This window comes from Lathyrus oleraceus, chromosome 5, assembly GCF_024323335.1.
Source record: "Lathyrus oleraceus cultivar Zhongwan6 chromosome 5, CAAS_Psat_ZW6_1.0, whole genome shotgun sequence".
NCBI classification, from domain to species: Eukaryota; Viridiplantae; Streptophyta; class Magnoliopsida; order Fabales; family Fabaceae; genus Lathyrus; species Lathyrus oleraceus.
In genome coordinates, this window is record NC_066583.1 from 226,928,842 (window position 1) to 226,946,148 (window position 17,307).

Below are 17,307 nucleotides of genomic sequence, written 5' to 3' on the forward strand. Positions count from 1 at the left end.
AATGAAATATTTTTGTCTAAATATGATGAGTTTTTATGTTATTTAGTCATGTATGAATGACTAAATATAAAGTTATGTTGTTCTCTATAGGTGTATGTATGGCACAATAAAAATATTATAAAAAACCGAACCAACCCAAACCGCATTAGTTTGGTTTGATTTGGTTTGGTTTTATTTCTAAAAGTCAACCGAACCAAACCAAACCGCATGTTTTTTTCTCTTACGGTTCGGATGATTTTTATCGCCAAAACCGGCAAAACCGCACCGCGAACACCCCTACTCATGGGTATTCCATGTAATTTGCACACCATAGAAGCAAACAAATTCTCTACTTTTGAGGCTGTAAATTGTGTGGGTAACATGCCAAAGTGTGTAGCTTTAGAAAGTCGATCCACCACCACGAAAATCACTATGTAAGTTTGGAATGAAGGGAGGCCTATGATAAAATTTAATGATATGTCTTCCCATAATTTATCTTGAATTGAAAATGGCTAAAGCAAGTCGTATGGAGTATGATTTTTAGATTTCATTTGTTGACATTTTACACATTTTTGTATGAATTTAGTAACATCTTTGCACATTCCTACCCAAAAGACATTTTCATGCAACCTTCCTAGAGTGCAAAGACTACCACTTTGGCCTCCTATTGGTGAAGCATGGAATTCCTTCAACAATAGTTGTTTGTAATATTGTGTATCAATTATTGGAATGTTTCATCGTGCGCTAATTGTTCTTTCAGCTTTGAAGTAAACTCTATATGAGGAATGGATAGGGCAAGGAAACATATACAAGAAAGTGTGTCTACAACTTTGTTTTGAGCACCTGGTTTGTACATTATCTCGTATGAATACCCTAGAAGTTCAGCTAAATAGAATTGTTGCTCTGAGATTTGGATAACTTGTGTCATAAGTTCTTTCAAACTTCTCTGGTCTGTGTGAATCGTGAAAGTCCCATCTAACAAATATATTCACCATTTCTTGACAGCAGAAGTAATGACGCACAATTCCCTCACGTGGGTTGAACGCCACCAGTGAGAGCTTCACCTTATTTTTCCCTTTCTTTGTTGCGTTTTGTTTCACGTGTTTAGGGGTGGGTGATCGTGAAAATAGCAAGTGTACTAATTCACCGATGTAGTAATAAAAGGAATTATCCTGAGTATCGATCTCGAGGACTGCGTAGGAACTATCAGTGTTGATAATGATTCAATTGAACAAAATATCCTTGGGTTGGTAAGTGAAGAGTGATTTTGCTTTGTAAAATATAAAGGAAATAAAGTAGAGATTTTTGAATGCAGACAAGTTAAACATGCTAGATCAAGGGTGTATGAATTGCTCTGAAATAAACTTAATCCTTAATTTATGATATCTATGTTCGAATGATTCAATATGGTTCTCAAGAGAAGTTTCCCCTAATTCCTTAGCCAGAAACCATTAACATTCAATTTTAAATCCCAATTCCTTAGCCATTCAAAAGAATATTAATCCCATGTATGAATATCAAGAATTTTCCATCATCGCTATTAGATCCTCATTCCTAAGCGAAATTAGCGATGTTGTTATACACATAGTGATAAAGGGATTTGTCAGACCTCCTTTACCTCCAATTCAATACCTAATTTTCCAATACGGCAAGCATTACACTCGTGTTATAACAAATTGATTTCATAAAAACATAGACATTCATAACATTGTAGGAAAAAGGTTCATTACAAAAGCAATTCAGGGACACCCCCCTAGCATTGGGGGGTTTAGCTCATGATAATATTCAAAGAAGGTACAAATATAAGATTAGACATTACAAGAGATTAGATAGCTTCGATCTTCAATTGCTTCCGCGCTTGATGATCTCCGTTCTCCAAAAATCTTGATTCTCTCGTTCTCTATGTTTCCCCATTTAGTTTGTCCTTCCATTAGGTCTAAATAGTGTGGTACACATTGCATCCAGGCCAAAAAGTCAAAAATACCCTTCGGGATCACTTACATGAGTGAAAACAAGAAATCGGAAACTTCAGCGCACCTGCCAACACGGGCCGTGCCAAGCAACACGGGCGGTCGTGTTGGCTCTTCAATTATTTATTTTTTTGATTTTCCTTCAGACCTGCTGACACGGGTCGTGCCAGGCAACACGGCCGGCCGTGTCAGCCCCCTGGTTTTTGTATGGGAAAAAGGTTTTCTTGCAGCACGGGCCGTGTCAGGAGACACGGGCCGTGTTTGGCTCCAGGAATTTCCTTCTATTTTTTCTTTCTTTTTCTTTCACTCTTCCACTGTTGCCTTGGCACTTCCGACTCTTCAACTACTTCTGAAACATGCACAATACCATGGAAACGACATAAAACGCATCTAAAAACTTAAATTAACACCAAAAGCAAAATAAGCATAAATCTACTCAACTATGAAATACTTAAAATTCAAACACTCAAACACAAAATAAAGGGTTACCACATTGATGAATTTTGGCCGAGAACATGATGAAAATCAAGTTAAAATGTGACCGATCAGTGGGGGTGCACGTATTATTTGTACTTGTGTATTTTATGTTAACAATTAGGTTAGTGGTAAGACATTGGCCATTGACCCATTGAAATCTGTTTTTATTCTTGGGTTTGTTCTTTTATTATCCTTTGAAATTTGTGACTTTGCTTTTTATGTGTTATAAGTTGTTAAAATAAATATTGATACTGTTATGTTTTAATTGTTAGAGAAAAAACTAATAGATTTTTTCCTATTTGTGTTTATGATATTATTTATAAAAATTAACAAAATAGATATATTACCATTTTATTAATATGACTAGATGTCCTTTTTTAACAAAAAAAAAGTTTTTAAAAAAATGAAAAAAATATTATGGTTTATTCATGTCCAAAAATCCACATATTTTTAGCAAAATATTTGGAGTAAAGAAATTGAGCAACCAGATGTACCCTTTGCTCTTGAAGTTCTCGAACGCGAGACGCACGTCTCGTTTAAGTTCTAATTCTTCGCGTTTCTCCTCAAGTATTGTTTCATTTACCTTAATTTGGCCCACCTTTTTTTAATACTTTAATAATCAAGAGAATAATGAAATCGAATTAAAACGGAATAATTGGATGTACATCCATTTTGTTTTGGAGAGTCGGAGTGCAAGGCGCGTGTTTTATTTAAGCTCTGATTCTCGTATTTAATCCTCATTTTTTCTAAATAAACTAAAACTTGAATTAAACATGGATAAATAGATGCACATCATTTTATCCTCGAGTAAAAAAATACAGGATGCACATCTTATTTAAGGTCGAATACTCGTCTTCCACCTAAAAATTTCAATTAATAAACTTTTCAAAATCGAATTAAAATGGGTATAAATTGATGTACATCCGCTTTGTCCTCGAGCAGGGACGGAGGTATTAAGAAGAACAGCTATGTTATTCATACACTATTTTTTACACCAAATCCATACACCGTATACCCTGTTCTCCGTATTTATACGGTGAACAGTGTTTTTCTAAAATTAAAAAAATTAATTGTGAACAGTACATGAACAGTGTATAAACTGTGCGTGAACAGTACCCGTGAATAGTGCCCCTGAACAACAATCGTGAATAGTAATCGTGAACAATGTCTTTAAAGTAATGAAATAAAGTTGGTTAGTGAAATGTAAAAAATTCGTTAATAAAATGATGAAGTTGGTTAATAAACGTTCAGATATTAAAAATAATTTTTACTAGTACGCCAAAGTTGGTTAATAAAAAGTAAAAAATTTGTTAATAAAATTATGAAATTGATTAATAAACGTTCAGCTGTCCAAATAAATTTTGAGCAGTCATTAAAATTGGTTAATACAATATAAAAAGTTAGTTAATAAAATTATAAAATTGATTAATCACATAATTTTATATCAATATTATTTAATTTAAAAAAAATTTAAAAATAAAATAATATTTTTTAATATTTTATTTTTAAAAATATATATTATTATACGGGTGTAAGTGTAGGAATATCATTTCTGTAAGAAGAAAGGGTGGGTCTATGCCCCCACCACATTATTCTTTGATTAATGTTTAATAATATAAATAATATATTAATATATTTAGTGTACTAAAAATTAGGAAGAAAAGTTAATAATGACCCCCACTTAATAAAATAATTTGGAGTATCACACACATCCATATGCATTTAAAATAAAATAAATTCTTTAAATAAAATTAAAAAATTTAACTCCTATTTCTTTTCATATTCCTATTAATTCTCTTTTACTCTTTTCAAATAGAAACAAATCACTTTTTCGTGTTCTTCTTTCTCTCACTCCTTATTCTCTCACTACAAAGTATCTCTCTGTTTCTAGTTTCTTCTCCATTGTTGATCTTTTAAAAGGTAAATTTTTTAATTTTAATCTTTATGAATTTATAATTTATTTTTATTATTGTAATAAGAGTAAAAAATATATTATTACTTTATTGAGCTTGAGATTGTGTTAATGGCAGAAAAATTATTTTTAGAGTTTTGTAGTGTTTGTTTGAAATTGTTGTGTTTGTATCAATTTTATAGTATTATTATGAATTTTTTGAATATAATTTTAATTGTGATTTTTTTTTTTTTAGTAATAAGCAATGGAAAAATATTTCAAAAGAAAATCAACAGAGCAATCATCAACTCCTAATCCTCAAACACCTAATGAACGTCGAAGCCCGGTCCTCCCATGAAAAAAAGGTTTTTGCAGTTTGAATCGGAAAAACTTCCTAACGATCCCGGTTTAAGGCAAAAAATGTTAGATTATCATCCAAGTGATAGAGATAAAATTATAAGATATTATTTGCAAAAGGGTCCTTGTCAACCAAAAGAAATTATTTTTCCACAAAGAAAATTTGGAGATACCTTTCGTAAGTTTAATTCGGATTGGTATTTAAAATATGCTAGTTGGTTGGAATATAGTCAAAGTGAGGATGTTGCATATTGTTTATGTTGTTATCTTATGAGGTCACATCTTGAAGAACATAAAGGTTGTGGTGATGCCTTTATAACAGAAGGCTTTACAAATTGGAAAAAAGTGAAAGATTTCGAGTTCATCTTGGAGATGTAAATAGCTCTCATAATCAAGCATGGAGAAATTATCAAGCTCTAATGAAACAAAAGAAACACATTGAAGGTGTCTTGTGTAAACAATCCAATCAAGTTAAAGAGGACTATTGAATTCATTTGACATGTATAATTGATTGCATTCGATATTTATTAGCACAAGGTTTAGCTTTTCGTGGTAATGATGAGTCAATTTCATCCAAAAATAAGGGGAATTTTCTTGAACTTATGAATTTTCTTGTTAATCATAATGAAGATATTTATAAAGTTTGGAAAAATTGTCGTGGAAATCTTAAGTTAACATCTCCTGATATTCAAAAGGATATTGTTAAAGCTGCTGTAACGGTCATTACTCAAGTTATACTGAATGATCTTGGAGATGATTTATTTGCTATTTTAATTGATGAATCTCGTGATATCTCAGTGAAAGAGCAAATGGTTGTGGTTATACGTTATGTAAATAATGAAGGAAAAGTTATTGAGTGTTTTCTTGGTGTTGTTCATGTTTCAAATACTAGTGCTCTAACATTAAAATCGGGTTTGGAGTCATTATTTGCAAAATACGGATTAAGTTTGTCAAGGATACGTGGACCAGGTTATGACAGAGCAAGTAATATGCGGGTGAATACAATGGTCTAAAAAGCTTGATTTTTAAAGAGAATTGTTCTGCATTTTTTATTCATTATTTTGCCCATCAACTCCAATTAGCTCTTGTGACATTAGGAAAAAAGCATTCTAAAATTGCTTTATTTTTTAATTTGGTTGCTAATTTGTATAGTTTTGTTGGAACATCATGTAAGCGCCGAGATATTCTTCGTGAAAGTCAAGCTACAAAGGTGAAACAAGCATTGGAACATGGAGAAATCTCTAGTGGGCGTGGCTTGAATCAAGAAATGACAATTAAGAAGGTGGGGGAAACAAGGTGGAGCTCACATTATGGTACATTACTTAGTATAGTTTCTCTATTCTCTTCTATGATTGATGTGCTAGAAATGGTTGAGGAAGATGGAACAAATTTAGATAAAAAAAAGGTGAAGCACTAATGCTGATGGATTATATGCAATCTTTTGAATTTATTTTCCTCTTGCACTTGATGAAAATAGTTTTAGGAATTACACATGATTTATCTCAAGCATTAAAAAGAAGTGATCAAGATATTGTAAATGCTATGAAGTTAGTAAAAGTGTCCAAAATAAGGCTACAAGCTATAAGAGATAATGGTTGGGATTCTTTGTTGAATAATGTTTCATTATTTTGTGAGCATAATGATATTGACATTCTAGATATGGATGACACTTTTCAACCGACACAAAAAAAGTCAAAGAGAAAAATGGAGAAAGTATTTAATTTACACCATTTTCAAGTTGGATTGTTTTATGAAGTGATTGATCGACAACTTCAAGAGTTAAACAATTGTTTTACAGAAGTAAATACTAAGTTGCTCCTTTGTGTAGATTGTTTAAGTCCAAGAGATTCATTGTCTGCATTTGATAAGGAGAGATTGATTTGTTTAGCTCAATTTTATCCTTCAGAGTTTTCTCAAGTTGAATTATTGGCACTAGATTGTCAGCTTGAAAGCTATTTCTTAGATGTATGCTCTGACAGTGAATTTTCAGAATTAGAGGGGATTGGTGATCTTTCTATCAAGCTCGTAGAGACCAAAAAACATGTTGTGTACCCGTTGGTATATTTGCTTTTAAAGTTATCTCTGATATTACCGGTGGTAACTACAACAGCTGAAAGAGCTTTCTCTGCTATGAATATTATCAAGAATCGAATGCGAAATCGCATGGGTGATGATTGGTTAAATGATTGCCTAGTTACTTACATTGAGAGAGATGTTTTTGTTGATGTTGAAAATGAGAAAATCATTCAACATTTTCAGAACATGAAAAATCGTAGAGAACAATTATAATTTATATTTATATTTTTGAAAATGAAATGTTATATTTATATTGACCCCACTACTCAAAATTTATGGCTTTGTCCCTGTCCTCGAGTAATTGAATCTAAGGTGTACACCTTGTTTAAGGTCGATTATTCGTCTTTCACTAAAAAATAGATTCATTAAAACTCGTATTTAAAAGGGGTGATCAAATGTACATCCGTTTTGTCCTCGAGTAATTCGATGCAAGGTTTACACCTTGTTTAAGATCGATTAATTGTCTTCCACCAAAAAATAAGTCAACCAATTAAACAAATTTGTTTGGCCTTAGCGTGACCAACTCTTTTTCATTTTCTTGCCAATGAACAATGTTTTATCCGCTCCAACATGATTTACAAACAACCCTTCATTCCTCTCTAACGCGACCTAAAGTAACATTTTTCTACCTGAGCACAATCAAATTTTTGCTACCTAGAACTACGTAGCTTTGAATTTTCCATCGCACTAGGAGATACGTAGGAGCGAGATTCAACGTCTTGTCAAAAACCCTAATAATTTTTTTTTACTTTTTTTTTAATTTCCTGTAAATATTTTTAATCATTAGAAGAAACACAATATTTTAAGCTAAAATTTCTTCCAAAGCTGATCAAACGGTTCCAATTGGCTACAACATATGTCGCGGGGTGCTAATACCTTCCACGCACATAATTAACTCTCGAACCTACATTTGGTTGTGATGACCTTATTTTTATTCTTCAAGGGTTTTATCGATGTTTCCTTTTTTTAAAAATAAACTTCGTTGGTGACTTCATTTTCATTCGACGATCATTCACTCGGGTAGTTTTCGCTCGCGATAAATGCGGTCTTGCATCTCAAACGCGGATTTGAGGGTTAATTTATCTGGTGTCGACCATCCCGAGCTTTGGGGATTTTCTGAGTCACCTCCTTTCAAAGATCGGTTCATTCTGGTTACTCCTATCCACCTAGAAAATCATGATATAGTTTGCAGCGTTGGGAATGGAGTGGGGGGTAAATGTGTTGAGTTTGTTCCCCAAGTACTGGACTGAAAGTCATTTCCTCATGGGAAACAAGGTGTAAGTATACAAAGAGGAAGATATTTCTTTGAAGGATCTCTACTAGAAGAAGCAGATGACAAGTTTCATCAAAGGCCAGAGTTATTTAAGGGGTGGTGTCCCCTCGGAGGAGGCCGATCGGATATGCTTGAAGTGCCTCATTGATACCCAATTGTTGATCGAAGACCGTACTCAGGAAGCAAGGAAGATCATTTTGGGTAAGATCTTGGCCTTTTTTTCTTTCAATTTTATTACTTATGAGGTGCTTGCTCTAACGATGGTCGGTTGCAGATTTGATGAAGGATGAAGTAAAGCTTTGGTTATTGAGGCGTGGAATATGGCCACAAAGGAATGAAGTTGACCCTTCTACTAGTTTAGGGCCTTTTGGAGGTGACATTGCTTTTAATACTCTCCCGAGGCCGCAGAGTGCTTCGGGGTCGACCTCACACTCCTCAAGGAAACCTTGGGTTTTTCCCCATAAGGAGGATTAATTTTATCTGGCCAATTTGTCTAGGCGTGTCGTGGATGAGGAATTGGCACCTTTAGCTCGGTACACTCAGTGCGTTTCTATTGTTTTCTCCCTCGATGGAGATGGTTGTTAAAATGCTCATTGGTCCAACCACTAATGTGATGAAAACACCAATTGGAAGAATGTATTCGCATTCTGGCGCTTTAACGGGATAAATATGTGCGGAAAATACATACAACTTCCACATGTATCACTAGGATAAGGGATGCTTTGTTCCTTCTTAACCCCCCTTTCCAAAAAAAAAAACTCTCTTGCTTACCACGGCGAGGAAGAACCAGACACAAGGTTATGCTCAGAGTAATTTATTATTTGCTTAAGCGTCTCTTTTAGTAGCTCAGATGGGATTAGAATCTTTATGCCTCAAGAATGCTTTTTTTACTCAGTGTTTGGTCGATTGTACAATCGTCGGCCTTGGAGCTGTTTGGAAGTCTTTTGAAAATGTCTTGGATCAAATGGAGCATTTTCACCATCTCCTGTGTATTTCGAGGGAACAGGTTTGGCCAGATCAAATTTTCAAAGATGGGGATGTCGTCTCCCTGCTGGAGTAGTCATGTTTTTTTTTGTACTATATAAACAATACTTTTGTAATGGAAAAACATATGTGTATATATATTTTGGAATTAAATGTTCTTTTACATGTATAAGGTGCATTTGTATGGTCCCGGGTGCAGAGCTTTGGATTCTATGCAAACTTACGAGTTTTTTCCTCAAATTTTATTAAACGTCACTAGGACCGTTCTAGGCCAAAGGCAAGTTCGCCTTTCCCCCGCCCTGGTGAAAACCCAGTCCAAGGTAGACGTATGGCCAACGCACCACATCCTCTAGAGTGGCTAGCTTCCAGATGGGGTGGACTATTATTTCTAGAGGAGAATTGGTTGTTGTAGTTGTACGCGCGAGGAATTTGCAACAACACCTCTGATGGTGGAGAATCAATTGTTGTAGTCACGCGCACGAGATATTTGCGACAACATCTTTAACGATGGCGAATTGATTGATGTAGTCGCATGCATAAGGCGTCTGCGAAAATACCTATGACGATGGAGAATTTATTGATGTAGTCGCACACACGAGGCATTTATGACAGTATCCCTGGATTTCTTTGTGCATGTTTTACGCCATGAGGAATAGATTGTTGTTGTCACATATGACAGTGGAGAATTGATTGATGTAGTTGCACGAGCGTAGCATTTGTGATAACACCCTTGAATTTCTTTGTGTCGAGCCTTGACTCCATCAATTGTTTTATTATATCTCTATAAAAGACTCTTTTAAAAAAAATAAAAAGACAAAAGAATATGAAATGTAATTTATACATATCAAGAACATATTAAAAAGATACATGAAGAATACATCAAGAGAATACGAAAAAAGTTTAAATGTACCTCTTAAAACTTTGAAAATCAATTTGACTTTGATTCTCAACTTTCTTCCTTTTGCAGAAATTAAACTTTTTAATACACATTTAAATAAAATCAAAAAGACTTTATTCAATATAATAAATAAAAATAGTTTCAAATGTCAATTTCGAATTGGTCGATCGCAAAGTCATCAGATATAAGATTTTAAAAAAAAACTTAAAATATCTATTCCTAGATATATGAGTAAAATAAGTGTCAACCACATGTTGTTGTGATTTTATTTGTGCATATATTTAAGAACGGTTACCTTTTGTTAATTGTTTGGTGTCACCATAAATTTAATATATTTTATAATGAATGACTTATTTTTTATTGCAACAAGATCTAAAACATGAAATAATATATTTTATTTTTTTGTTGAACTCTGGGTCTTTTTTGTTTGTTCCATTGGGCCAGTTCACTTTATCTGCATTGGGTTTCTTTGGTACATCTTTGTTTACAACTTTCTGGGTTTATTTTCCACTCATCTTCCTATTTTCTAGAAAAAGAACTTACACAGTTTCATCTTCATTATTTTCCCACTCATCATCATATTTTCTGGAATTTTTTTTATAGGGTTTCATCTTCATTATTTTTTCACTCATCTTCATATTTTCTGGGGAAAAAAAGTAACACGATTTCGTCTTCATTATTTGTGGATTTTTTTCTTACAACACTCATCTACTAGAAATCAATGCTACTCATGTTAAATCATGTTGTGTTATCTGGATACGTCGAGTCCAGTTCCCATTTGGTATATATTATATTTATTTTTATAACATGATTTAACATGATGAATGTACCATTACTATGTGATTCATATTGCTGGACATTTCCAAAGAATTTGGAGACTTTGTTAGGGAAAACAAATTCCAAAAATAATCTTTATACTTTTTCTTAGTATTTCTTTTTTGTAATGAAGTTTTAAATTTTAGTAGTATTCATATTTCTTTCAAGTAATTATGAATGACATAAAATAAATTGTTCTAATTTTAGTAGTAATCATATTACTTCCATATTTATTTTAAAATTTGTTCTAATTTTAGTATGCAAAACAATGCAATAGAGATAAAATAAATTGTTCTAATTTAGAGTAAATATGAATGAAAATTGTGAATGAATGAATAATTTGAATTCTATTTTTTTATAAGTACTAAAAATAATTGGTTATTTTACTTTAAAAAGTATGGAATGGTACTAATAAATTGAAATATTAATGATAATGAGATAAAAATATTTAATGTGTATCTCCGAATATTTCTTAGTTACTCTATCTTACACGCAGTGGAAGATTTCTAGTTGAAAATCTTATTTGGTGTTCTACCAAGGTAAAAAACAGACGTGTAGGAAGATCTTTTACCATATGATGTCTTACCAAATATGGTATGTTATTCGGAAGGCTTACCTCCGTGACTCGGAACCTTGAAATTCAATTTTCAACGTATTGTTAAAATTGCTACATTTCTACGTGTTTAATGTTTGTTTCGACATGTTCACCCTTTAGATTAGTTGATAAGCTCATTCTTGATAAATTAATTGCTTTCAATAATTAACATGTTTCCCTTATTCATTCCAGTGAGCATAAGTCTCTTTGTCACTTATTGGATTATACCTTGGTATGTGCACTACATCGGATCTCGAGTTCAAGACTTCCCTTCCAAGTCTCTGAAGATGAATGGATATTAAGGCTTTAATCATTGTTGGACTTCATCCATCATTTTCTTTTCCCTGTTCATTTAAGATTAAAATTCTTTTGCAAATAAATTCAAAAATACTTAAAAATACGATTTGAATTGTATGCCACGAGCCTTAAGAAATGGAGAAGAATGAGAGAGAGAGAGATATTCTTACCCTTGTTCTGAATATCTTTAAATATAGGACGTTTGACCCAGTTGTTCAAAGTATCCACCTTCATTCATAGACTTTAGTGCAATTCAAATCAAGACAACTTTTTGTTTTCAAAATTAAAATTAATCACAACCCATCAAACTCAATTTTCCGTCTTAGGGCATTCAAAATATTTTTACAAATGACATGTTATTTTCATTCTAATGACTTTTCACACTCCCCTCTTCATTTATGCATCTCTGGCAGAGTTCAATCTTATTTATTTATTTAGATAAATTCATTTTTAATAATTTTTTAAATACACCAAAGTGACAATTTTTATATAATTAGGAATGTAGTCTTAATTAATATTAGTATTTAATTTCCTAATTATGATTAGATCGGATTTAATTAGAAAATTAGGGTTAATATCATTTACTTTGATTTTTCTCCTTTTTTTATATCTTTAAATCACAATTCATGGATATTTTCTTGATTCTTCTTGATATAGCTTGACTCATAACCCTTACATGCTCCCTTAGATTTTTAGTCAATTAATTGATTAAATTCCTTTGATCATTTAAATTTAATTAGTAACTTTATGACTTGTACCATATATGTTCCCTTAGGTCAAATACAATTTTATTCACGATCAAAATCCTAGACATAGGTTAATTAATGCATCACCATATTAGACTTTATTCCTCTTCTTTGGTACCATACCCCATACTTTCGATCATATCTCTCTTTATTTATTCATTTAAAAGTAAAGTTCTTTTTTTCAAATAAGTCATAATATACCTTGTATGCCATAAACCTTAAGAAATGAAGAAGAATGAGATTGAGTATTCTTATTCTTATTCAGAATATCTTTAGATACATCCAGTACAATTCAGTTGTTCAAAGTATTAAACTTCATTGATAAACTTTAGTGTAATTCAAACAAAAAGAATTCATAATAAATAAAAGAAAAATGATGTTGTATTATTAATAGTATATATGCATGTTATTTTAATAGATAAATAATTGATAACTATATTACAAGATTTTTTATAATTTCCAAAACTCAAATTATATATATAAACAAATAGTCATAATAGGCTAAAATGCGCAGATTTTTTTACTAGTTTGAATAATATAAAAAGTAGTCCATGTAATATAATAAATTAAAACAACTTAAAATATCAAATTTGAATTAATCAATTGCAAAATGTGTGTAAAATAGTGGGTGTCAACCATGGGTTGTTGTGATTTTAGTACAATCTGGATCTAAATAGTAACAATCACATGGGTTTGGGACCAATCTTGACCCTTCTAGCCTTATTCAACCAATCAAAATCCGAAAGTGTCACTGTCACATACTGCAAAAGCAACCTGCTAACTTGTACGAACTGTCCCATCTCAAATGTCACTTCTCTTTGTTTTCCTCAAATTCATGCTTGGTAAATGATGGAAATAAGGAAGATCATTGTTTGAGTCTCGTGATGACTGTACTTCACCTGGATCTTCTCTACCACTTTCATCTTATGTTATGCATATATTTAAGAACTGTTACCTTTTGTTAATTGTGTGTAAGTATTACTGCTGGTGAGAGCGTGTTACCATAACAATTCTAATGCAAAAATCTGAAATAGAAATGACCACACACACTTCATCTAAGTCGCACACATGGGAAATATTCCATCAAAGTTAGTACTCTTTTTTTCCATTGGATTAAATAGGTAAATGATAATTCTAATTCTGGCTGAAGATAATAAATTTTGAACATGTTTAACAAAGAATCAATATTATAAACTGCATGATATCATGTAGAGTATCATTACTTAAAACATATTCTTTATAAATGAAAGTTCTTTCATTTTCAATTTTTATCTGAAATAAAAAATAGTTTTTATTTTTAAATTTTTTTCGTTTGCACTCTCAATTGTTTTATTATGAGAAATTAATTTAGTCCCACCAATTATTTGCGCTTTTAGTCCCTCTATTTTGAAGTTTTTTAAAATTTAATCTCACCATTTTAAAAATCAACTTTTTCGTCGGTAAAATTTATTTCTATTGGAATTTTCATGGGTTCTCTCCATTTTTATAGACGTAACATTGATGATTATGATTTAAAAATAAAATTTTAATGCCGTGACATGGATAAGTAGGATAATTTATTATTTATTACTATTTCTTAAAAATTAATTAATAATTATTCATTCTATTATTTTTATTAAGTTTTTTTAATATTAATTAATCAAATTGTTAAAAGTAAATGTTGGGTCTTAGCCCAATTCATCACTTGTGAGCTCAACAATTCAATTGCAAGTTGATTTTAGTATGACATATATACACTTGAGCAAAGTATAAATCAAACAATATCCACAACTCCTCTTCTTCATCAACAACAAACATTCCATAAACCCAACTCACCTCACCTTGCACAATATTAACAACAAGAGCCTCACGGATTGGAGGTACATCGATCCACTTGTCTTTGAGAAGAATTTAAAGGCCACCAATATGATCTTGGAGAAGCACGGTGAGAAAGCTACCATCAGAGTGTTTGGTGGTTCCTATAGTTAATTCTGGTTGAGGACAAGCATGATAATAATGACCAAGTAACATATAATTCGCTTAGAACGATCCATATCTTTTAAATGCTTTGGATTCAATCCAAGAGCTTATGATATTAACTCAAAGAGTGTCATTCCAAGTTTCTCTACATGTGCTCCATATTCTAGAACTATATCCCTACAATAAGATGAAACCACCAAGCCATAACTAATGAGGCCTATAATTTATTCCTCATACTGTAATGTTTGCAGACTTAAGTTTATACATATTTATATTCATGTTTTTATCTAAGATATTAGGCACACTCATTTATCAGTGTTAGCCTTTCCAATGGATATTCATATTCTATTGCAACTTCGATGCAGGGCACTTTTTTTACAATGGTTGTTGATAACTGATTTTGATTGTCTTCAAGATGACTCTTGAGGGTTCTAAAACGCATTCTTCAAATATTTCATGGATTGATAGATGGAAACCTTAATTTAGAACTCAACTGAATTGAGTTTATGGAATGTTTGTTGTTGATGAAGAAGAAGAGTTGTGGAATTGGTGCAGCAACTTCAAGTGATAAGTTGAGTCTCACATTGTTTGATTTGTACTTTATTTAAGGATTTATATATGTCAGACTAACATCAACTTGGAATTTGATTGTTGATCTGATATGTGTTGAATTGGGTTAAGGGGCAACATTTACTTTTAACAATTTGATTAATTAATATTTAAAAAAACTTAATAAAAATAATAGAATGAATAATTATGGATTAATTCTTTAAAATGATAATAATAAATAATAAATCACCCTACTCATTTGTGCCACATCATTAAAAATTTATTTTTAATCCTAATCATCAATGTATGTCAGTAAAATTGGAAGGGGGTCATAGAAAATCCCAAGAAAAATAAACTTTAAGAACTAAAAAGCTGGTTTTTAAAATGGAGAGACTAAATTTTAAAAAATTTCAAAATAGGGAGACCAAAAGTATATTTAAGCATTTATATAATTAAACTAATTTATAAAATAAAATTATTTTAGAATCGATTTTAAACTGAATTAAAATTATTTAAATTAAATGTTTAAGTTCATTAATGATATAAATGGTTCAATTTTTTTTTAAGTGCAATACAATTCTAATCATATTTTTACACCCCTATTTTTCTTTTCTTCTTTATAAACGGGCTTTAGCCCTGAAAATATATATAAAAGAAAAAGGAGTAGATACAAAAATGTGCAGGACTTAAAGTCAAAACCTTAAACCTATCTGAGTCTAAAGTTATGCAATCCTAACTTGTTTATCAGAAAATCCGATTTAACGACCAGATGAACATCATTCCATCAAGTAAAATTAGTGATATATAATCCTAAGTTAGTCAGCTTATTAGCGCAAAGATTCCCTTCCTTGCATATATGAGGAATCAAAAAATTAAAGTTTCCTAGAAAATGCATATATTTTTGGGAGAGTTTTTCACTAGGGAGCATTAAATATTGTGGGACTTCTTTTTTGGAGCAACACCTTTGTGAGAGACATCACATATTCACCTAAAACCTAAAGGTGATAGGTGGGTGGATTCTCTCACTTATAAATATTCAAGTCTCCATATTTCCAACTAATGTGGGACTATTACCCACACTACTTACACTTGATACATTCTCAACACTCCCCTCAAGTGTGAGTCCACAATACTCCCCCTCAAGTGAAAGCTCTTCTTACTTCCACAAACTCTTGTACCGCACGGAACGTTTCTTATTCACCACACTGGCATCGTCGATATTCTTCAATGGAACATTTCTTATTCACCATATTGGCGTCGTTGATATTCTTCAACGGAACGTTTCTTATTCACCACACTGGCAATGTTGACTTTCGATACAAGTAAGTCGATCCCTTTCTCGAACCAAAGGATCATGATACCATTTGTTGGAGGAGTTTTTCACTAGGGAGCATTGAACATTGTGAGACTTCTTTTTTGGAGCAACACCTTTGTGAGAGACACACCACATATTCACCTAAAACCTTAAGGTGATAGGTGGGTGGATTCTCTCACTTATAAATATTCAAGTCTCCCATTTCCAACTAATGTGAGACTATTACCCACACTACTTACACTTGATACATTCTCAACATACATGTCTTATCTATTCCTGATTTTCCAAGGCACTACAGATAGTTTACTGAACGCTAAAACAACTAATTTTGAATCCGATTTTAACCAAAGATTAGACCAACCATGAGCATGAGCATGCTCAATAGCCAAAATAACTCTCATAAGCTCTGCAAAAAGGGCATTCTCATTGTCTAGATTGCTTGCACAGCTCCCAACATGATTTCCAAGGTGACTCCTGAAAATCCCCCCACAGGTTGCCTTAATCGGGACTCCACCAGAAGCACCGTCTACATTCACCTTTGTCCACCTTCTAGATGGTGGACACCAAATTACTTTAATGCACACCTGAGGTTTAAGATAATTGATTGAAATAGAGAACTTCTTAAGAATTTCAAAATCACTATTAACCAAACTAGATGATCCTGTAGTTGAATTTCCTGCTAACAAAGATTGAGAATAAATGAATCAGCAAGTGGTTCTCTAAGGAATACGCTTATTATGAAACCTAACTTAATTACCAGCCCGTCAAATACCATTAATCGCTGCAACAGTGGATGCACGGATAACAACCTTGTATTGAGCAGAAACAAACATTATAATTCATAGCAGTCAAACAATCCTCAAAGATTTATGCATTAAAGGAATTGTTCCCTACCATTCAGCCAGGTGGAGTCGAAATTATAACGGTGTGGTCGTTGTTGAACGTCGTGTTAAAGACACTATTGTACTTTCAATAGGTAGAACATAAGTTTGTTTATGTTAATCTTTGAATCTTATAAGGAATGAATGTCATGGCATGTCTACTTTCTATTTCTTCAATCTTTATTTGACCCTTAACTGTAATAAAATGAGCATTGATTATCATTTTCACTCTTACACAAGTACT

General features: G+C 32.2%; 1 protein-coding gene and 1 pseudogene across 1 annotated transcript; both read left to right on the plus strand.

The window, feature by feature from the left end:
- The first annotated feature begins 4,582 nt into the window (after positions 1-4,582).
- LOC127079885 (uncharacterized) lies at positions 4,583-6,091 on the plus strand (annotated as a pseudogene).
- A 50-nt stretch (positions 6,092-6,141) lies between these two features.
- LOC127079886 (uncharacterized) lies at positions 6,142-6,963 on the plus strand. Its single transcript, XM_051020240.1, has one exon. It carries the CDS (start codon positions 6,142-6,144, stop codon positions 6,961-6,963), a length of 822 nt encoding a protein of 273 aa, XP_050876197.1.
- The last annotated feature ends 10,344 nt before the right edge of the window (positions 6,964-17,307 follow it).